General features: G+C 39.4%; 2 protein-coding genes across 3 annotated transcripts; one reads left to right on the top strand and one right to left on the bottom strand.

The window, feature by feature from the left end:
• Positions 1 to 599: 599 nt before the first annotated feature.
• LOC116182285 (glycerol kinase-like) lies at positions 600 to 6,984 on the bottom strand. 2 transcript variants are annotated; one of them, XM_031502807.1, is made up of 12 exons: positions 6,817 to 6,984; positions 6,505 to 6,763; positions 5,305 to 5,519; positions 5,045 to 5,257; positions 4,884 to 4,994; positions 4,738 to 4,837; positions 1,786 to 1,942; positions 1,535 to 1,740; positions 1,347 to 1,484; positions 1,214 to 1,300; positions 1,065 to 1,100; positions 600 to 854 (listed from the first exon to the last, which is right to left on the bottom strand). In XM_031502807.1, exons 1-12 carry the CDS (start codon positions 6,889 to 6,891, stop codon positions 751 to 753), a joined length of 1,701 nt encoding a protein of 566 aa, XP_031358667.1. In that variant the 5' UTR covers positions 6,892 to 6,984; the 3' UTR covers positions 600 to 750. The 2 variants fall into 2 exon arrangements, with proteins under 2 accessions (XP_031358667.1, XP_031358668.1); XM_031502808.1 differs by lacking the exon at positions 1,065 to 1,100.
• Positions 6,985 to 9,022: 2,038 nt separating this feature from the next.
• LOC116182287 lies at positions 9,023 to 12,236 on the top strand. The gene is made up of 5 exons (XM_031502811.1): positions 9,023 to 9,133; positions 9,181 to 9,384; positions 9,431 to 10,187; positions 11,371 to 11,764; positions 11,901 to 12,236. Exons 1-5 carry the CDS (start codon positions 9,081 to 9,083, stop codon positions 11,990 to 11,992), a joined length of 1,500 nt encoding a protein of 499 aa, XP_031358671.1. The 5' UTR covers positions 9,023 to 9,080; the 3' UTR covers positions 11,993 to 12,236.
• The last annotated feature ends 11,454 nt before the right edge of the window (positions 12,237 to 23,690 follow it).

Raw genomic sequence — 23,690 nt, forward strand, 5'->3', positions numbered from 1 at the left:
ATCAAAACCGTTAGTTGTTAATTTTGTTTAAATAATTACCTTGTTTGTTTTGTTTATTTAATTGTACCTAAATCTAAAGTGCCTACGTGTAAAAATTAAGTTTTTTCATCTGGAAACATTTGCTTAATTATTGTAAAACTTTATCTCCGGTCTACGATAGGGACTGTTATTGTTGCGTACGCTAATTACATATCAAGATAAGCACGTGTTATCGCCGTTAAGAAAGTACAGGTGCATCAGCTGGGTGTTTTATGTCCTCGTGCTGTAACGGTTGGATACAACCTTAAAGTATAGTAGGGATTTTGGTCACGGGTCTGATTTTTGCCCGTAGTATGATTATTGATTTACTGTCTTCGTTAATTTTCGGAGTTGTACGATTCGAGACCGTCTTGTAGAAGACGGCGATTTTGTAATGGGGTTGGCACTAGAAAATTGTTGCTCATGTAAATTAGTTAGAAATCGGGCCATCCATTTGGTTGGTTTGCAGAAAACAGATTGGGGATTGTCCGGATGCCGTTTGACTGGTGTATTTGGAAAACACTCTGTATTTGTGTTCTTTACAAACTAATCAAAGACTCAGTTCCAGTCACATCTCCACCTTTTGTACTTATATTGCATTTTTATTTGAACACATTAACAGAAAAACCGATAGGTACGAAATCCATTAGATTATATACCACTCTACCTCAAAAAAAATCACAGAATAATTCCTTGTTGGCATTACATAACTACGAATTATGAGTACACGGACTAGCCACGACCTGCAACCATTTGAGCCACTATTAGAACACAAAAGGTCGTCAGTACGAATAATCCCGCGGAAACTCCTCGTAATACAGGTACCTTTTTCTCGTCTGAAAACAAAAAAAGGTATAGTGAGACAGTTATCACGTTAGTGAGGCACTGAAATAAAAGTGCGAAGCAAATAAAGTTGAAAGGATCTACTTCGCTACAAGTTGAGGTTACTAAGTCTACGCCTCTGCAAGAGAAATGAGCAGTACGCCAAAGAAGCGTATCAAATAAACAGTGCTGCCATGCGAGAATATGATTTACAGACAACTTACCCTCTTCGTCATCAAGCTTTGCAATAGATGGCAGCCCTATGTGTAAGATAACAATTACTTCCCATACACCATATATTATACAAACAAACAGAGCAAATAGTTAATTGAAACTACCCCTTAACCACAAGCAGTGTCAATGTGTATTTTACCTTCTTCCACTTCTCCCTCTTTATCATCGGCCCAATCCAAACTTCGCGCGATCGCCATTTTCCATCTGGCATACTTCACATCCCGTTCTAAAACAGTCCCAGATACTGTTAAGTTCCGAGTTTCGCTACTTACGATTTTCGGTAATCGACGGGAGGAAAACATCGCTGGGAACAGTCTGAATGTTCTTCAGATTCCAAACGCCTACGCCTTCAGCGTATCCGGCGGCTATTGCAGATCCCAAAGCGGTCGTTTCGGTCATCAACGGCCTCACTGCAAGCCAATCGTAGTCTAACGCCGAAGTGAAACGGGAAAAAATTTACCAACGGGAATGCCGCAGTAGTCGGCCTGAATCTGCATCAGGTAGTTATTGGCGGTCATACCGCCGTCGACTAGGAGCTTCGAGAGCGGATAGCCGCAGTCCAATCCCATCGCTTCCAGAATGTCCCTCGTCTGGAACGCGACCGCTTCGAGCGCCGCCTTTACAATGTGTCCAGGCTTAGTCTCGTCCGTTAAACCGACGATTACACTGAAAGGAGACCTCAGGATCGTTTACGCAAGTCACGAAAGATACCTGCGGGCGTCCTTTCTCCAGTACGGCGCGTACAGGCCCGAGAACGCGGGCACGAACGACACCTCTCCGACGCCGTCGACCTTTTCCGCAATGTCCGCCGAATCGCCGGCGCATTCGAGAATTTCTAAATTGTCGCAAAGCCACTGCATGGCGACACCTGTACAAGTCAGATGTTATATCAAGTGCTTTCTATGATTTTTGAATAACCCATGTATTACCAGCAAAGCAATAACAAAGATCGTGTAACTTAATCCAATCGACATGTTTTTTAAACCTTCCTTATTGGGGGGGTTTCCTTAAATACTAGAGATAACCGGTGTTTTTGTTTCGCGAAGGTATGAGAACGTGGCTTTTTTCTTTACGTTAAATTTTTCGGGCAGTCCGCCTATGTATGTGAAGACGTATTTCGTCAGTATTGTAATAAAATGCAGAAGTTGAGCAAAAATAATGATGTAGTAAAAGTTAAAGAGACGTATTTTAAAGTGTTTTGTCCGTTAACGAATCAACTTGAGTAAAGCAAGTTGTATTAATGAAGTTTGTCATTGATTAAAAGTTAAAAGTCGTCACCCAATTCGGTCTTCACATTCAACAAGCCAGATTTTGTCATCAAGTTCAGTGTTAACAAGAACAATGGAAGTTTCCTAAAGCTGTCGGAGTGTATTTTGTCAGTTAAGTGCGGCTGATTATCGCAAACTTATTTAAATATTATTTAATAACTGTCAGGAATTAAGGTTTTTTTTATTTGTCTGTCGAACGCCTGCGCGTGTGGTAACAGTATCTTCCAAGTGTCCTAAGCATATCTTCTAAGAGCATTTCTAGCAATACCTTTTTCAAAGGAAGGGGGCTTTTTTAAACTATCCGAAGGTAGTATTATAAGAAGACCTCTAAAGAAGTTTTCATGGCTTAAAAGAACATTTCGTCTGACCGTGACTTATTTTTTGGAAACCATTTTTCCGTATCGAAACTGGCCCAGTTCAAGGTCGCTCGTCACCTGGTGTAGTAGGTCCAGGTGACGTGCCACGTGGCCTTGAAAAAATAGATCAAGTTGAAACTCGTGTGCCACGTGGACGGCGACCTTGGAAAATAGGATGAAAATATAAGATGACATGCCACGTGACTGACTTTGGCTATATTACATGTTGGAGGTCATCGAAAGTAAATGACCTGAATTGTGATATCAAATTACATTTTCAATGTCATCAAAGGTCAATGACCTCAATCTCAAAATTCGTTTTCAAGGACATCCACGGTTAATGACTTCATTGTTATGTGGTGTCGGATTAAATTTTCCGGGTCATCCTAAGACAATGGACCCATTTTTGTGGTGTCCGATCACAGTTTCAAGGTCGTATAAAGGCAAAGCCCGCTCTTTTGTGGTGTCTAATTATACCAAGGTCATCAAACCCACTTTTTCTGTGTCCAAGTATACTTTCAGTCAGCCAATGTCAATGGCCTCATTTTTTATGTGTTGTCTAATTACATTATCAAGGTCATCCAAGGATAATGAACCCATTTTTGCGGTCAGATTACATTTTCAAGGACATCCAAGGTCACTGTCCCCATTTTTAGTTTACGTTTAAGGTCATAAACATTTTATTTCGTAATTTTTGTCTTGTCGTGCCTCGAAACTATTGCACTCGCGGCTTGACGCATAATGTCCTCCGACAACCTCCCGCGGCTTATTACTCACTTTCTTTAACATAAAAAAAATGGCTGCGAAAGTGTTCTAAATTCACCATAGAAGACTCACTTGCCAGAAACTTCGAATGGCCAGAACCCTCATAAGCAGCAGAGAACGAAAAGGATCTGATTCTACTGAACCAGTCACGTAAATCTCATTTCTTTCGCCTTATCTCGCGATTTACTGTTGCCACCAACTGTTCACACAAAAATACAGGTCCGCATCCAGGAACTATGTCAAAGTATACTTTCAGTCAGCCAATGTCAATGGCTAATCTATCAATGGTCAATCTAATTACATTCTCAAGATCATCCAAGGATAATGAACCATTTTTGCGGTCAGATTACATTTTCAAGGACATCCAAGGTCACTGTGCTCATTTTTTAGTTTACGTTTAAGCTCATAAACAATTTATTTCGTAATTTTTGTCTTGTCGTGCCTCAAAACTATTTCACTCGCGGCTTGACGCATAATGTTCTTCGGCAACCTCCCGCGGCTTATTACCCACTTTCTTTAACATAAAAAAATGGCTGCGACAGTGTTCTAGATTCACCATAGAAGTCACTTGCCAGAAACTTAGAATGGCCAGAACCCTCATAAGCAGCAGAGAACGAAAAGGAAAAGGCCGCCATTTTGTTTATTTCATGACGAAAAGTAATCAATATTATAGTTTTTCATTGTGAACAGTTGGAATAAATTTGTCACTGCTATCAGTGTAATTATGCTACACTTAAGCGTTCGCTTAAAGTGTCACCTATTAACGCACACAACCTTCCCCAGCATTTAATTAATGAATAGTGTAATTATTGCGCTACTAAGCAAAACTTAAAGCGGCATATTCACATTGAAGGATGTGTGTGCGATTAGGTTTGCTACAAATAGTAAGAAACATTTAAATCGCCATTTATTAAAGCACGACACGTCGAAGAATACCTATTGTTTAAATTGTGGTCAGTGTAATTATTCCACGAATAGTAAGGCCGTTTTAGAGCATAATCGACGTAAGGGATTGTCGGCACGAGTGCGCTAGAAATTGAATTGAATTTAATTCTTAAGAAACAGGCCTTTTAGGTAGGATAGGATTAAGGGGTTGTATATTTAAGACAAATTCAATTCACTTTCACATTATTGGTATTGTTTACAAACAGCTCCCACCAATATACGCCATTTGTAAATTACATCAGCGCCTCTAGTGTTAATCTGAATCGCGAATTAAACGGTTATTTTAAAACCGTCCAGCTAACACTAACAACCTGAAAAAGGTGACATACCGGCTACTGCCACAGATCCTTCCAACGCATAGAAAACAGGACTATTTCGCCCTAACTGATAGGCAACCGTTGTCAATAAACCATGGTTCGACTGGACGATCTAAAACTGCCTCGGTGACTTTCTGAGGAGAAACCTCGAAACTTACCGCGGTGCTGGTATTGTAGAGGAGAAAACATCCAGTTCCGTACGTGCTTTTCGCCTGACCCTGCTGAAAGCACATCTGTCCCACGAGCGCGGCCTGCTGATCACCTAAACACTGCCTCAACTTGTAATAAACCTGCACGCAAAAAAATACGAACATCTTACGCCCGAAATTGGTACGCCGCACAGCGCAGACTCGCTCAAATACCCGTAAATTTCCGACGAACTCCTAATTTCCGGCAAGACGGCGAGCGGTACGTCGAATACCTTGCACAGGTGAGGGTCCCACTTCAACGTGTTTATATTCATCAGCATGGTACGTGAGGCGTTCGTTACGTCGGTTATGTGTAAGCCGCCGTTAACGCCGCCCGTCAGATTCTGCAAGAATTATCTAGTCAGTCGGTCGAAAAAGATCGACGAGTTACCCAAATGAGCCAAGTGTCGATCGTTCCGAAAAGGCATCTACCATCACTGATAGCATCCCTGACCTTTGGAACGTTGTCAATTAGCCACCTCAACTTCACCGCACTAAAGTAGGTGCTTACAGGAAGCCCACACAACGATTTCAAGAAATTTTTGTTACGCTTGCCATTTGATAGTATTTTATCGACAGTCACGCTCGTCCTCATATCCAACCAGACTAAAAAAAAGAGAGAGAACATAATTGTTGCGTCGTCGTCAGTGTCTTATCACAATAACCACAAAAACAACACAGTAAATTACTGCTTTTATTTAATTTGATAAAAAATATATATAATTTGCAGGTGTTCCTTTGTGTAAAATTTCTCTCTCTTTGATACGTAGTCGCCTTGAAATTCTGCGGGACATCTCAACTTTTGGGAATTCTATGTGGGTTACACTGGGCCTCGCAATGGGCAACCAGGTGAGTTACACAGCAATATAAAGTGAATGATGTATAAAGTGTCCCATTTTCGGCACTTTCATGAGGCATCTGCTTCAATATAAGCGACGTGCCCTTTTTGGGCCAAACTAAGAATAAGAAAATCAAAATTTGAAAATGTAGGTTCCAAAATTATCATACCTAACCTCATTGTTTTAAATGGGAGTGTATCTTTTCAAAAACAAACCAAATTTAAAACAAAATAGATTTCAAAAATGTTTTTGAATATTTTCGAATCTTGAGTTTACCATTTTCACCCAAAAAGAGTGGGTACATGACGCCCTCTTACTTTTTTGATACAATTACAGACACATCCTATAAGTGTTGAAAATTTGACACCCTGTACATTAATCGTTATACAAGAGCCACATCTCTAACTGTCTAACTGCTGTTATTTTTAGGTTCTGGTTCGGCTTAAGAGACTTTCAGTACACTTGGGGGGAAACTAATTCGCCCTGTGTATTTCAGTCTACAAAAATGATCCGTTTAAGGGCGTTTTAGTCTTCTTCGAAAGGTTTTAAGTTTCTTGACAAACCTCTTGTGTCTTTTGAGACTGAGTCGTTTTGGGTCTGAAATACTTAAATGTTTTCTCTTAAAGACCTTTCAATGGTCTCCACCACATTTGACTGCCCCTTAGGGCATCTGACAAACCTTTAAGAGCGTTTATGAGAGTTTTTAAGACTAATTTTTGCACCTGATGCATGATCTAAACTAATTTAAGTACCCAAAGCGTTGTACAGAGGTTTTCCGGTTCGCGAGTCCCACACGACCGTAGTCTCCCTCTGGTTTGTTATGCCGACCGCCACAATATCAAGGGGATCGATGTCGAGCTTCCTCAGATTATCACAGGTGACGTTAATCGTCTCGATTACGGAATGTAATATCAGTTCGGGATTCTGCTCGACCCATCCCTCCTGCGGCGTGATGTGCGGTACGGGGATTTGGTGATAAGTTAGGACTTCGGCGGTGTTCGCGGCGAATACCTGCAAAATATGTACCTGTAAGCATAACCTAATTTTGGTTGCGTTTCGCTCACGAGAAATCGTGTACTGGAAGTGCCTTCGTCGATGGACCCGACTAAGGGGCCGAAACGACCCTTGGCTTTTAGCATGATTTTGTGCGATTTTCGTTGGAATTTTCACAATTTCAGTTTGGAAAATCAAAACATTGTTGCCATTTGTCTACCTGTCACCTACAAGTAGTGTCTCTGCTATCGCGTATTGTGTCGGTGTCGCCTGCCACAACATAACAAACCGTAATGAAACAGGACCGGATTCGAAAGAGGCCATGCTGGTGAACTTCAACAAACAGTTTTTAACCCCCAAAAGTTTAGAACCCAATTTTATAAGCAGCAATATAAAAGTTCACGTGATCAAAACTTCTGGAATAACAGTTCCGGTTATAAGCGAGGGGGTTTAAACGCAATCGATTCCAGTTCCGGTATCGCTTCTTTAACGTTCCGGTTCCAACCCCTGCTTATCAGGTTTAAATAATTATTTTATTTTATTTTGCCTTTATTTTTGAGTGGGAGGGGTTTCAGACAAAGCTACTCTACCAACTCAACCCATTATACATTTACAAATATCCATGCCCGAACCCGGATTCGAACCAGGGACCCTTAGCACCACAGTAGTGGCGTATATGTCCCCTATGCCCCCCCCCCCCCCGAATAATTGAGTTATCATCATAGCTATTAGGTATTTAGGTAATACTCCGCTATCCGCTCCGCCCACTTTAAAATAAAGTCAATAATATATACGTATATATAGAGAGCAATTTTGGTTTTGGTTAAAGTCTAAAGTCACTAAAATCTAAATATTGTGTAGTATTCAGTATTCACTATTCAATGAGTGATCAGTGTTGGCAGTCAACGATTTGGCTATTCGGCATCGATCGGCAATTCGCTACATTGATGGCATTGATGCCCAAAATAACAAATAGGTATCAGGTACTTAGTACTGCTACTGAGGTGAGGTACCTGCGTCCTGCCTTTCACGAAATGGCGAAAATAAGAATTTTAAATTTTAAAAACAGGAATTTTTTTGCCCATAACTTTGGATTGAGACGTCTAATCGAACAAGTACGAATCGTTTTGGATTCTACGCATCCAAATTAATCAGAAAAAGTTTTTTCCCGAGAAATTTTGGTGCAGTCGATTTTTTGTAAAAAAGAAAGGTTATACACTGCCTTTTTTTTGCCCCGAAAAAAAAATTGTCTCAGATCGACCGGAAAAAAATATTTTCTTATAGAATGTGGCCTGTAGTATCCATAATTTCAAACAGTTCCAAGATTGGGCTACTAGTTCAAAAATTACAGCCCTTTGAATTTTTTGTCGAAATTGGTTTTTTGCCCATAAATATACATATTATTCAAAGCTTTCGTTGGCTAATTAAAGCAAAAGCAATAAAGGGGCCTGTCAGCAGTAAGAAATAAAATACCGTTCTAATCTAATCTTTTTCGCCTGTACAATAATAAATAGATAAATGACTACCAGCATCAGCAACCTGCAACCCAATTTCTATTTCTTACCCCCCTCCCCCTTCTAGTACGCACTGGGTGACTGTGTATGCCACGTACTTGTTTAATCCCCCCCCCCCCCAGAATAAATTTCTACGTACGCCACTGCACCACAGTTCAGCTACCATATCGACAAGAGTAGCTTCTTTTTAGAATTTACTGCTATCGAACCCTCGAAAGATTCATACCGGATGTAACAACATAATGTTTTATAAGGGAAGATAACAAACATGTTTTCCAAATAAACTAATAGCTGAAAATGCTTCTTTTGAAACATAATATTTTTTTTCCAATGGCGACACGTTTTTATTGAATTTAATCCCTAATTTTTGTGCATTAATACATAATTTTAATCCCTAGGGATTAAATCCCTTGTTACTTAATATACTATTATAGCATGCCAAAGATCCTCAACAATTCATTAAAAAATTCTTAAATGCCCTGAAAGGATCAATAAAAAAATTAAAGGCTTTAAATTAGGATACTCAACAGCTTTTAGAAATTCTTTCAGGCTTTTGGCTACTCTTACCCTTACCCTTTAAAGGCTTCTTAAGACCCTTGAAACAATTAAAAAAACTTGTACATAGTGAAACACCCGTAATGGCAATATAGCATGGATGGCTCTTAAAGTGCTTAGAGACCTTCCCTATTAGGTACTTAATGTTCACTGTGTATAATCAATGGCTAGCGCATCCATCCCTTTGCCGGTACTGTAGCCACACTTCTGGGCTTTAAAAATGACATAACCACACTTTCATCATATGTTAAACGACCAACAAAAACATGGCTCTATCTCAACAATACGTTGGATTAATGCTTGTACCATGGTTCAATAGGTAACGTATACATTAATTGCTCAATCGTACTTATCCAAAATAATTAGGGAAGAATGGGACCATGTCTACGATTTGTTGTACGAACACAAAGACCTTAGGGGCGCACAATCGCTTTTGAAAATTTGGAAGCAACGTACCCCTAAACTACCAAGCGCCGTTGAATGTACGCTTATTATTGTGGACGCGTACCTATTTAAAGACAGCTCGTCTGAAGACCGCACCCGCCTCTTGTATTCTGCATCGATTATGAGGTGAGCGGTTTGTGTAATTCTTTCCCTAACATCATTCTACTAACAGATTTCTGAACTTGTGCTGTTCACAAGAGGATAAGCAAGGCACTTTTACGCAAAAAGCTAAGTCGCACAATTTCCCCGAATGGATCGTTAATATGAGACACGACATCGCTCACAGCTGTAGTGTACCGTCCTTGGAGCTGCTCATTTGCGCTCTCGACTTTTGCCACGACTGGATTCGCGACAACTACTGGGAACGGCAGAAGACGATGTTAGAAAGTTACAGCCCGCTTAAATCGGTATCGAAGGATGAAGTCGCGTCCGCGTTGAAGACCTACTGCCGAATTGTCTCGTTGCGGTATCTGAAGAGTTGCGTAAAAACGGCCCGCGAAATCGAATGTTACGAGTCCAAATTGAAGCTGCTCATTAGCGACTATCGTTGGGACAATATGGACTCGATCAGGACAGTTCTGAGTCGCTTGCTTCGCCGACTCACCGACGAAGTCGGAGAAGTGAGGCAGAGCTGGCTCAAGGAGTTGATTGTAGAAACGATCATTTTAGATGGGGGGCTGTTGTGCGTTTATACAAGGGATAGGGCGTATTTTGATGTGGAATCGGCTGATAGGTTGCCGAAAGATGTTCTGAACATTTGGGACGATTTGCTCGATTTTGTTTTAGATGTCGGATGCTTGCAACTGCTACTGGAGCGGTTGCTTCGCGTTGTCAATAACGAAATAGCACAAGCGGGAATGAGAAGGATATGCGGTCTTTGGATCGCGTACTTGCTGGAAAGGTTGCTGCTAACTAAGCTGATTAAACAGGTAAGATTGCCCCCCCCCCCCTTATCCTGAAATGTTTGCTGGAACACCCTGTGTATTCGTCGATCTCTTGAATGAAAGGTGAATTGACTAGTGTGAAGCAAATAAAAATGTACCAAGTGTTTTACTGAAATAGTAGGTGTACATTTCTGTACAAGGTGTTACAAATTCGAGAGTCTCCCTTTCCCCCTACAAGTAGGCCTCATTTGATTTTAAGGTTACATGCTGTCATTTAGTCCCCCAGGTACAATCATGAAATATACAAAAATGGGTAGGGGGGGCATTAATTAAGCATTTTCAACAACAAATTTGCCATAGAAGCCATATTTTTCACAATCTCAATACAAAGTTCACATAATTTCGTGAAAATGCGAGGTTATGTTACTGCATATTTCATGATTATAGAGGTTATGTTATGTTATGTTTCCACGGTTTAATAAACGTTAGAAAATGATGTATACCTATACATGTGATTCTGATTTTACCATCTTTGGAGCATTAAGTAGTCATCTACATGTTTTACATAATTCACGGGTACATTAAGATGTTTCTTCCCCTCTCGAGTGATGAGGCGATAGATGCTAGTCACGGGCTGATATAGAAAAGGGGTTCAAAGATAATCGGCGGTTGCTAACAAAGAGGCGGTCTATGGAAGATAGATGCCCCCTCCTCCTGGTAAGGTTTCCTCTCTCGGTGGCCGATATGGAAAAGACGATCCTTGCCAGATGCAAAGTGTAACCCTCTGTACGACATTTTTTCCCGAAGGCATTCAAGTTCAGACTGCATGTGCTTCCAAAAGTGGTTTTAAAGTGTATCCACATGTTACATGGAAGTTCCGCGTATTTTGTGTACAAGACGAACTAAACCTAATATACCATTATATTATACTACCTACTTTATTACACTAACTGTTAATATACACGTTAAACCCAGTATATTTCAATTTAGTAGATTCGCCAAATTAAGAATGACGAAATATAAGTAACATAACCTCAGATTTCGACGAACTGAAGTTAACTTTTAATTAAGATTGTGCAAAATTTAGCGTTTCTCTCGCAAATTTTGTTGTTGAAAAGCTTAAGGTACCCTCTACTCGTTTTTATTAATTTCACGATTGTACATGGAGGGGGGGGGGGCTTAATAACGTCACCTATCCGATTTGAAGTCCGACGTTTTGGTTTTGCAGGCGCACGTGAAGGATAACATAAAAAAATCGGTATTCCAAAAGTACCCGAACATGCGGACGTTATCGCCGTTCGTGTATCACTCAGAAATCGAGGCTATCTTTTCTACGGTGCGACATCTGAAGGAAATCGCCGAAGACAACCCCAACGTGTACACCCTTCTATTTATAGAGAGCCTTTTGGAACTGTGCGAAGCGTCGGCGAAGGAGGCCGAGTTTGTGGAGGTGATTCGAATATTGGTCAATTCTAAAACGCACACAGCGGAAAGTGTAGGGGACTTTGACGAGTTGAGCGACGACGTATGTCTCGATAGTCTTCGCAGCGTTCCAGCTGGTACAAGCAAACGTACAGAAAAGGCGGAACCGGTACCAAAGTGCCGTTTTATACCTGTAAAAGGTAATACTTAGTGTCAAATAATAGTCTACCTATAATATAAATCTTGGAAATCAAAATTTAACCAAATTCGAAAAATACAGTGAATCAAATGCGAGATTACTGTGAGACAAGTGCCAATCAAATTTTTCTATTGCAGACTTTTCCATATTTGAGAATTGCGCAATGGGAATACTGAAACATCAGAACGCAAATATCAATCCATGTTTGGTGAACGAGTACAATCTGTGATCGAATCTCCTATTAAGCCAATGTTAAATTCAGCTAATGTAACAAGTAATGGAGGTTTTATTTAGCTTTTGTGTAACTGAGTATACTATCTACGGTAGAAAACTAAATTAAATCTTATTCTAATTTTTTTGTGGTGAATTTGTCTTCGTTGCTCTCGACCTGTGAGTATTGCAAGGCAACTGGAAAACTTTATCGTTGTAGGAAAGAAAATAATCGTTTTTTTAATAAAATGTAAATAATTTGTCATTCCAACCTTGGTACTCCACCCATCAACCCCTAATTGGGACACTGCGCGGTCGATGGACGCCGAGCTGTGACAAAGGACCGAAACTGAATAAGAGGCGACTCTGGCCCAAAAGGTACGTCAGATTGGGCAAGTTTACTTTATTCGAAGTAAGGGGCCGAGACTGGTCGTGCAGACTCAACGACCCCAACACTGCCTGTCGTTGCAGTCCTCTAAGATGTGTATATGGTGGTACCACTGTTCATGTGTATAATATATTTGTTGTATTTGTACATTATAATATTACTATTAGTGTCAGTTTTATTTAATATATTTACAATATATACCTACAAAGTAGTAGGCGAAGTGCACGCTGTGAGCGCGTCTCTGACTGGCGAAGTGTGGCGCGAGGTCGAGCTGGTAAGGCGAACTGGTTCTGCAGGCGGAGAGCTGGTTGTTCCTTGACGCATAGTTCGGGTCTCTGTTTTTAAACAATAATTTCAAACAGTTCCAAGATTGGACTACTAGTTCAAAAGTTACAGCCCTTTGAATTTTCTTTCGAAATTGGTTTCTAGTGTATAACTTTTGATTGAGAAGTCTGATTGAAAAAGTACGAATTGTTTTGTATTCTACGCACCAAAATTAATAAGAAAAAGTGTTTTCCCGAAAAATTTTGGTGCAGTCGATTTTTGGGAAAAAGGAAGGTTATACACTGCCTTTTTTTTGCTCCGAAAAAAAATTTTCTCAGATCGACCCGGAAAAAAATTTTTCTTATAGAACGTGGCCTGTAGAATCCATCATTTCAAACAGTTCCAAGATTGGGCTACTAGTTCAAAAGTTACAGCCCTTTGAATTTTTTTTCTATATTGGTTTCTAGTCTATAACTTTTGATTGAGAAGTCTGATCGAAAAAGTACGAATTGATTTGGATTCTACGCACCAAAATTAATAAGAAAAAGTGTTTTCCCGAGAAATTTTGGTGCAGTCGATTTTTGGAAAAAAGGAAGGTTATACACTGCCTTTTTTTTGCCCCGAAAAAAAATTGTCTCAGATCGACCCGGAAAAAAATTTTCTTATAGAATGTGGCCTGTAGAATCCATAATTTCAAACAGTTCCAAGATTGGGCTACTAGTTCAAAAGTTACAGCCCTTTGAATTTTTTTCCTATATTGGTTTCTAGTCTATCAGTTTTGATTGAGAAGTCTGATCGAAAAAGTACGAATTGATTTGGATTCTACGCACCAGATTAATAGAAAAAGTGTTTTTCCGAGAAATTTTGGTGCAGTCGATTTTTGGAAAAAAGGAAGGTTATACACTGCCTTTTTTTGCCCCGAAAATAAATTGTCTCGGATCCACCAGGAAAAAAATTTTTCTTATAGAACGTGGCCTGTAGAATCCATAATTTTAAACAGTTACAAGATTGGGCCACTAGTTCAAAAGTTACAGCCCTTTGAATTTTCTTTCGAAAATGGTTTCTAGTCTATAAACTTTGATTGAGAAGTCTGATCGAAAAAGTACGAATTGTTTTGGATTCTACGCACCAAAATTAATAAGAAAAAGTGTTTTCCCGAGAAATTTTGGTGCAGTCGATTTTTGGAAAAAAGGAAGGTTATACACTGCCTTTTTTTTGCCCCGAAAAAAAATTTTCTCAGATCGACCCGGAAAAAAAATTTCTTATAGAACGTGGCCTGTAGAATCCATAATTTCAAACAGTTCCAAGATTGGGCTACTAGTTCAAAAGTTACAGCCCTTTGAATTTTCTTTCGAAATTGGTTTCTAGTCTATAACTTTTGATTGAGAAGTCTGATCGAAAAAGTACGAATTGTTTTGGATTCTACGCACCAAAATTAATAAGAAAAAGTGTTTTCCCGAGAAATTTTGGTGCAGTCAATTTTTGGATAAAAGGAAGGTTATACACTGCCTTTTTTTTGCCCCCCAAAAAAAATTGTCTCAGATCGACTCGGAAAAAAATTCTTCTTATAGAACGTGGCCTGTAGAATCCATAATTTCAAACAGTTCTAGGATTGTGCTACTAGCTCAAAAGTTTCAGCCCTTTGAATTTTCTTTCGATATTGGTTTCTAGTCTATAACTTTTGATTGAGAGGTCTGATCGAAAAAGTACGAATTGTTTTGGATTCTACGTACCAAAATTAATAAGAAAAAGTGTTTTCCTGGGAAATTTTGGAGCAGTCGATTTTTTGAAAAAAGGAAGGTTATACACTGCCTTTTTTTTTCCCCGAAAAAAAAAAATTGTCTCAGATCGACCCGGAAAAAATTTTTCTTATAGAATGTGGCATGTAAAATCCATAATTTCAAACAGTTCCAAGATCAGGCTACTAGTTCAAAAGTTACAGCCCTTTGAATTTTCTTTCGAAATTGGTTTCTAGTCTATAACTTTTGATTGAGAGGTCTGATCGAAAAAAAGTATTAATTGTTTTGGATTCTACGCACCAAACTTAATAAGAAACGGTGTTTTCCCGAGAAGTTTTGGTGCAGTCGATTTTTGGAAAAAAGGAAGGTTATACCCTGCCTTTTTTTAAATATATTTCAGTGGGTCATTGTCATTTGTACGTATCAGTAAATAATGTAACGTTTGTTTTTTAAAGTTTGCCTAAACCACTCCGGATTTGAAAGGGCATCGTTGAATGGCCCTTCCTTCCCTTTTTAAGACAAAGTCATGGCTATTAGAAAATACTAATAAGATGGCGAATGTAGGGACTCATTATTTTTACGAAGTTGGTTACGTATATAACGGGGAAAAGTGATTTTACACACCGAAGCTCTTGTGTCTTAGTCTTAGCGTATACTAGAAAGGGGACCTCTAATTAACATTTCCTCTATTTATAATGTGTTGCTTGGGCATAATAAATCGCTAACCCTCTGAGAAGGACACATTATTTGTATAAGTTTAAACCGCAATTTTTTCACCCTCTTGTAGGCAAAGATGGATTTTCCAGTTAAACAGGTTTTCTTTACATACCACAATTTGACAAGTTTTTTTTTACTTGGGATCGATTAGGTACAAAATAATGTAAAAAAACTGTGAGATTTTGTGTGTGGGTTTGGGGGTGGAGAGTCAGTAGGCATAGCGCACCTTCAACGGAGGGAGCACATTTAAATAATTATGCTCGTTGTATTCTTACCCTTCAGATCTGATGCAAGGTATAGGTAACCGGAACGTATTATCTGCATATCTTAAAAGCTTTTCCTTTTACAGGGTAGGTAATATTATTCACCCCGGGAATTTAAGAGGCGTAAAAATGATGTCCCAACATCAAATATTACACATCCGTTAGGAGCAAACGCGTTTAAAGGACGTTAATCCAAAATATGTAAAGTGACCCCGCGCAAACGGAATTGGGTGCTCAAATGGCGAATAATGAAGGGCTTCCTACCTGCGTTAGATCAACATTTTCCATAAAAAAGAGTCCTTTTTCTGTAGAAGTGCATTTCCCCGCGGCGAGGGCTCAATTTATGGGCCCAATACATCTATAACTTGTACTAATTTACGATCGTGAAACTTTGCCATAAAGTTTTTGTGCAATGAAACTTTGCGGACAATAAAAACCACAGTGCAAATGCAACGTAAGCATCGCATCGATTTCCGAAACCCTTTCCAGAACAATTGGAATTCGGATCAACGCGCAAAGATCGAATAACACCTCAAAAAGGAGCAGACGTTAACGGGACCTTTTAAAAAAATTAATCATTAAAAGCCCCATTCGGCACGCGTGTACTACAAGGAGCAAGACGTATTCATCACGCGAAGCACACAGATGCGTCTGTTGCCTAGGCAACGCGTTGTATGCTAAAGGAGGGTGTGATCGCTTTTCGAAGGGATGCTGGCATAATGCTCCACGTGCAGATCAAACCTTCGGGCATTCTCGTTTCGATCATAAATCAAAATATAATGGAAGAGGGTCGCGTCGAGAATGGGGGACATTTTATCTCCTCCGCTCTTGGGGTATCGCGACGCCGACGACGGCGGTATTAAATGGGATGACGAATTGGAATAAGAGGGTGGAATAGAAAAGGACTGGACAGAATTTGTTTTGCGCTTCACTCGAGGGCCAGATTGATGATTGTTGGTAATACCGTGATCTCATGTATAAACGGAATGCACTTGCATTATAAGAAGGGTGGCTGGTTTCTTTCTAAATCGTCTTACCGTGTAGAATCGCTTCACCTGTCTCGCTTCAATTTTTCCACATGTTGTGATTAAAGTGGGCTTCTAAACCTTTGCAGCAGCTGGACCAAATGAGCTGTTTAATTAAAATGAAAATTTGTCTTTCTACTAAGGAGGATGATCTCTATTTACTCGAGGGACAAATGGCGACCTAAATGTATAATGCATTCCCATAATGCTAGATTTTTTTCTGAAAGTGCTGTGATTTGCTAACGGTTGCCTACAGCTTCCAAACCTACGATTCTTACAAATCAGCATTTTTAATGCATTAAGCAATGCCAAGGTTCTGAAGTGTCTTCTCAAACAAATTAAAGTGAAAGAATTTATCTGGATGATTGGAGTCAACGAAATATGTCATTTTTAGGCAGTAGTTTTTTTTTAATTGCCTCTGATCGTCAGTTGCGCCTCGAAATCTGATGGGTCAAATTACATCCGCCTTAAGAGAGACATAGTATTACATTCTTAGCTCAGCAGGTAAGGATATCATGGAAAATATTGGTTTCTTTGTTTTTGATATAAATTAACAGTCGTTTGGGATTGGTGGCGAAAAAGACACTAACCAGCGAAAAATTAGACATCGCCATTTTGAAAGTTGGAATCATTCAGAGTTGGAATTAAAACATAGAGATGAAGTTTCTCAGCTATTAATAGGGGATAGATCGCAAGATTGAAGGAAAAGGGGATTTTGACCCTTTTTCGGTGGATTTCCTAGGAAGTAGTGTTTCTCGATCGATCGCTTCAGTAATAAGGGCGGCTAGGGAAAAGTGAAATATGCCGCACAAAATTTTACGTCAAGTAAACGACAGGAGAAGCTATGTTTTCAATATACAAAACTAGCGGAGTGATCGAATTCCACAAAAATGCAACGTGATTTGTGGCATATTAACAAACTCCCGTGAGACTTTTAATTAAACGTGGCGAAATTGTAACTAAAACTGTCTATATTTTCGAAAGTAGGCTTAGTTCAATCGATTCCATCGTTATAGTCGTAATTATAACCACATGAGCATGTGCTTACTGAGGAGTGTTCCGGAATAACAAAGCTCAGTAAAAACGTTGATACGTTTGCAGATCAAAGATATCAAAGTAAAAAATAATAAATGTCGTCAAATCTAAACCCATTCCAAATATTTTATTGCAAACTTTTACCATGTTGCGGTTGCATTGTGTAATCCGAAAGGCATACCCGTAAAATGGAACAGCCCGCGACTCGAAACCATAAAAACAGTTTGATCCTTTGAAATCTCGTCCAATTTGATTTGCCAATGCGCGTTTTTATCAACAGAAGATATGAATTTGGCGTCGCGCCCTATCCAATAGTGCCTGGCTGTATGGGAGAGGATAAGCGTCTTTTCCCGTAAAAATCTATAATTTTCATCGCGTTTTTTAAAACAACTGGCGAGGACCCAGCAAACAGCGGCAGTTTGACTACCCCTAAATATTGTTGTGTATTTCAGTTGACCTGGCTTGCATAACGAAAACGTCTGTTAAAGTCTATTAAGGAAAACAAAGAACGTCAAAGCGATGCGATGGGGAGAGATGACGTTCTTTATGCCTGTAAGGATAGTGGTGAATACTCTCTCTCCAATGGAAGCACGTAGATAACACTTGCAGTTTTAGATGAGCAATATGAGACATTTCACGAATCAGCAAAGGTTAACGTTCAGAGAAATTTTAGAAGCTTCCCTCCGAAGGTGTTGAATTGTAATATTAGGTGGGTACGTTTAATCTCACGCAAAATCTGGACTTATCAAAGGGATGCGTAGCTCTCCCTTGTAAGTCTGGTATATTACACCCTCGGGCATCGGTGTACGTTACAGGGGTATCAGATAATTGCGTCGTCGAGTATATTGTCTTGCGGTGAAATTACAATCATGCTAATTTCTTTCCGCTGCAGCCGATAGGCGCTTAATGGGAATATTACCATCTGATGTCGATAAGGGCGAACCCCATTGTTGGATGTTTGCTTAAATTTGCATTTTTCTATTCTGATAGAACGTGTATAGGCACCATTTTATTGCGGAAGTATTGATTGGGCCCGCCGTAGGCCTTCGGGTGCGCTATAAATTTCATTCGGCGCGCTTGCACTTAGGATTACACCAGAACTATGTGGGAAAATGTGTGCATTATGTCAGATAGATCTGTTATGTTTACTAAAAACCTCCGTGCGTAATAATGGGAACCACAAAAATGTTGAATTTAAAAGAGTGAAGAGGCGCTTCACATTTTTCAAAAAGTTTCAAAAGAGTTATTAAAGAGGGCCAAAGAGTATATGGTTTCGGATCTTTTAACAACTTATAACTAGATTTAAACAGGATTCATTGAAAATTCCAAACAATTTTTTTAGGGGTTTAAAAAAATTTTATGGGGTGTCAAAAAGTATCAAGGCATTAAAAAATTAAAAGCCGCATCAAAAACTATGAATTAAAGGCTAATTTGTACCCAAATTATATTTTTATTGTTTAAACAATTTGTACATTATTTAAACAATTTTTTACTAAAGAAGGGCAATTCTCAGAATGAATAAAAATCAATGGAACGTATAGATTAAAGACCAGGGCGCCTGGCATAGACATTAATAATATACGCAAGAAGATTCAAGCCCTTAGAAAAATTCTGCGCAACCTTGCATTTTCCCTTTGTAGGTACCTTCCGTCGACACCCCATTTTCGAGATATTCACCCTCCTCCGACACTCCGTTCTGCAGGTATTGGCACTGAATGTTTTAAAATCACTAGTAGATTTGTCTCGGCCATACATTCCCCGTGCCCTTTATGAGTATCCTCTTCTGACACTTTTCCAGATATTCGCTCTTAAAGGTTTGACATCACTAATGGATATATTTGTTTCAAGCGTACCAATCGCCTTTTGTGAGTACCCTCCTCTTAGAGATATTAAAACCAATCACGTTAAGGGGCCAAGGAGGAGGACAGTGGTTGGTAGAAACTAATTCCTTTCCAATACCATGAAGATAAAATACATTTCTAACCCCCACCCTCTCACCCCATCACCCAGTCATCTTAAAAAGGAGTCGCGGATGAAAGTTATATATAGTTTGTAGAAACCAATTCCTTTCGATGAGACGTTTGATTAGAAAACCATGCACGTGTGTTGCGTCTTGAAATGCATTACTAGTTAAGTAATATTTATCACTCACAATATTTTTAACATAACACGAAAGCGAGCTTAATACTTCACTTCGAATCGATGTTAGAACTGACTCGAAATACATTTCCATCTGCTTATATAGCAAACGCCGGTCTTTCTCGAAAGTTCTCGAACGCACCCGAATATTCTAGAATGTTCTCGTATAAACAAACTCGCCACATTTCCCGGGAAAAGTGCGTCACATCCGCTTGGCGCTTCTTATTACCGATGACTAATCTTTTATAGTCGTAGCATATTTCAATCATAATACATCTGTTTATCGTAGGGATGTTCTTCAACTGATGTGGCATGTCATAAAGGGTCAGACCGAAGCCAATAATATAAGGAGGCAAACCTCCGATGGCAACTCTTCAAGGGTGGTGGTAGAACAATTTTCATAATATCGACCTTGCATTTTCATCGGGAAGACTGCGATATCCAGAGGACTTCCGCGTCGCTCAAGTGAAGATACCGAATTCGAGAAGGTGCGAAATGCATGGCCCAAAGAAAATTGCGTGGTCTTCATTTGCAGACGGAACGTAGGGTAAAAAACCGACAATCTAATCAGAAGGGTTCATCCCCATTAATACCAGTTAAAGTAAATTATGTGTAAATTAGAGACGTTTCTCATTGATAACAATGTCAATTGTTAAATTCGGAGGAGCACAATGCAGAGGGCGATGTCTATTTCCCTTTCTTTTATTTGTCAACCTATGTAGGCTGAAAGGTCTCCATGGGAAAGACGGACGCGTGCGGCGGCGAAATACCGGGGAAATCGTAATTCCTCTTAATCAAGACGTGCGATTTAGTGTTAGCGTTTATGCGAAACTTCGCCGTTCCCTTTTTTCGTCTTTTGCGAAATCGGAACGAGCCGAAGGTACTTCCGTTTTCCACAATTAAAGGCGTCGGAGCACGCGTGCTCGCCTCCCAAGTTTGCAGCAGCATCGCACGCTGCCGTCGCGTCGGTAGTGACCGCGACGTTTTAAGCCGGAGAGGGTTGGTTTCATTTCGCGTCGGGACGCCGAGCGTCGTCGTCGAACTCGTGTGTTGCAATACGGGCGTCGATGAATACGGCCACCCCGTGATGTGTTGACAATAGCATTGTGATTGTTTGGTTAGATTTTGTCAGTGGAAAGAATGGGCTTATTTTGAGCAGCCCTTCGCTCTCATTGTCGCCAAAACACATTGTGCTTTAGGTATTGTTCAATTTTTTATTTATTTTTATTTGCTACGCTAAGGGAATCCGACCATATAATGTTGTATTTATTTTTCACTGTCGGACTACTTTTACAGTCCCCTTTAATAATCTTGAAACGTGTCTCGTCGGGTGACACTTTCAAAAAATTACTAGCAGAAGTCAACCGTCTTTTTAATATCTTCGGAAAGCTTCTCGTTTCAAATGAAAAAAGGGTAGTATCTCGAGATGTTTCAACATTCGTTTATTTAATAACGGCTGAGGAGTTTTCAGGGAAACTATCCCTAGACTTTTAAGCTAAGTGGAAGCACGTGCCGCATGCAACCCCCAATAATACGAAAATAATGGATCTGCACGCGAATATCACGACGACGACGACGGGTTGTAAAGACGCTTTAATTGTGACGGAGGGCTTGTAAAGTTCAACTTTAAGGAAGCGCTGTCATTTATTTTTCATTTTGGACGCGGCGCTACCCTGAGGGTATTGGTGTATTGGATTTCGAAAGCGTTACGTGCTTTTGATATTTTTGGTAGAACATTTCTCCGTTGACGTTTTACTGTTCTAAACGATATCTACTTTAAAAGTTGGTGCCTTCAAATTTTAATTGTCACATGTTCATATTGTATTGGGGTAGTACCTAGGTATTTTCGTGCTCCACCAGTGAATGACTATTGCATTGCAACTATTTAGTGTACAACATACATAATTCAATTGAATTTCTATCGCTGGTCCGCTGAAAACAATTAATCAATGCTAATTTTAGTTTTGGGGGAGACATATAAATAAAATAATACTTTTTACACAATTTCAACCCTGAGAACGAACTGAATTGCTATTGCACCCCAAAAATTTTAAACGGAAAGGGGGGCAAACGCCATTCTGTTTTTAGCCAAATAAGAATGCGAGGTGCTGTATCTGGGAACCTGGCCATCGTAGAGGCTTGCGGTAAAAAAATCTATTACTAAAACGACCACGAGAAAAACCTGGCAAATATTTTTAAGCTTCTGAAATGGCCGCTAGGGGGCGTAACTGCAATCTGGAATCTAAAAAAGTGATTTTTCTGTGAATTCCGCTATCTTAACCTAACAAAAAAATACAATTGACAATTTTTCCTGCTTCTCTAAAAATGAAGTGGTGGGGGGTATTCAATGGTTTCCGTAAAGAACACTGTATCTTCGAAACGACTGAGCCGATTTTAACACACTCGGTTTAATTGAAAAGAGTTATTCTTCGGCTACAAATATTATAATATTTGAAGTTTTGTTAGTTTCACATATCGCCGCTTGAGGGATTTTTTCGACATTCCGACAGAAATGGTTAATTTTCTCAAAAAAATTAAATGCACTGGTTTGATTTTTTTTTCATGAAAAAGTAGCTAAATGTTGCCTAAACAAGCTCGCGAAAACCGCATCTCGATATCTTGTTCCTAACCTCAAATTTAGGCCAAAGAAAAATTTATACCCCCAAAATTTTATTTTTTTAAGATAATTTTTCCGGAATTATTTTTATTATATAATTTGTGGCCCTAAGGTGGATCGATTTAAAAAAGGAAGCTTTTAATGCCGCCGTAAATGCTCGAAATGCTGGCCATCGATATTATATATATATATATATATTATATATATATATATATATATATATTATATATATATATCTCAAATGTTCAAATCGGCTCAGTCGTTTCGAAGATACAGGGTGTTCTTTACGGAAACCTTTGAATACCCCCCACCACTTCATTTTTAGAGATACAGGAAAAATTGTTCAGATTATCGTCGACTTCAAAGACCGGGTATTTTTTGTTAGGTTAATGTAGCGGAATTCACAGAAACATCACTTTTTTAGATTCCAGATTGCAGTTACGCCCCCTAGCGGGCATTTCAGAAACTTAAAAATATCTTCCAGGTTTTTCTCGTGGCCGTTTTAATAATAAATTTTTTTACCGCAAGCCTCTACGATGGATAGATTCTCAGATACAGTACCTCGCATTCTTAGTTGGCCAATGGCCACCCTGTACATGCCTTTAGTGATGCCATGTCAAAGTTTTGAAAGTGGTTAGTGGGAGAGGGGGTAAATACACCTTCGTTCCGACATCACTGGGTGACCGGTGGGGTGGGGGGAGGGGATATTATCTTTCATGGTGTTCTAATTAAGAGGAACAAAATAAACTGTTTTCTACCATCTACCATCCTTCTTCCCAAACCCTTATCAAGGAGTGGGGGAAGTTGGAGAAGGGGGGGTTGATTTTATCCTTCATGGTACTCTAATGAAAGGAATTAACTTTTACCAATCATAGTCTTCCTCCTCGACCCCCTATTGTGATCAATTATAAGTACTCATGGGCTTATTGTCGGGTAATTTTAGTGTACATCCAACAGTAATTTTGGTGAAAATGCAGTAATTTTTTGATATTTTAGTTATTCATTGGTAATTTTAGTAATTTCGTAGTAAATTGGGTAAGTTTAGTAATTTTTTAGTAATTTCAGTAATTTTTGGGTAATTTCAGTAATTCTTTGTTAATTTTGGTAATTTTTTCTATTTCCGGTTAATATGTTTGTATTTTTAAGAGGTAACTTGTTAAATTATCTTGATGTCTGCACGTTTCAGGAAAAAAATGTTTAGTTATTTTGTGAATGGTTTTACCACAACCATCGTAAGGTACGCACCACATACTTCGTAGTATGCATACTTACTATTTCAAGGGACTTGTGGGAATTAGTTTTAAAATTTCAAATCCATATATACTCGAGTATACCCCTACTATGGTGCAGGCGCTAATACAGCGATCGGGCAAGCACTGGAAGTCTAACGCAGTGTGACTTTTGATTATTGCTGGGGGGCATACAGTAGATCAAAAAAATCGATGTTCTTGTATTTCCGACATAGGCATAACCGTTGGGAATGTGTCATGGGGGGAAGGGGGGCAGTCGCACGCGTTTGCAGTTCACGTT

The sequence above is a fragment of the Photinus pyralis genome, unplaced genomic scaffold (genome assembly GCF_008802855.1).
Source record: "Photinus pyralis isolate 1611_PpyrPB1 unplaced genomic scaffold, Ppyr1.3 Ppyr1.4_unclustered_Scaffold450, whole genome shotgun sequence".
NCBI classification, from domain to species: domain Eukaryota; kingdom Metazoa; phylum Arthropoda; class Insecta; order Coleoptera; family Lampyridae; genus Photinus; species Photinus pyralis.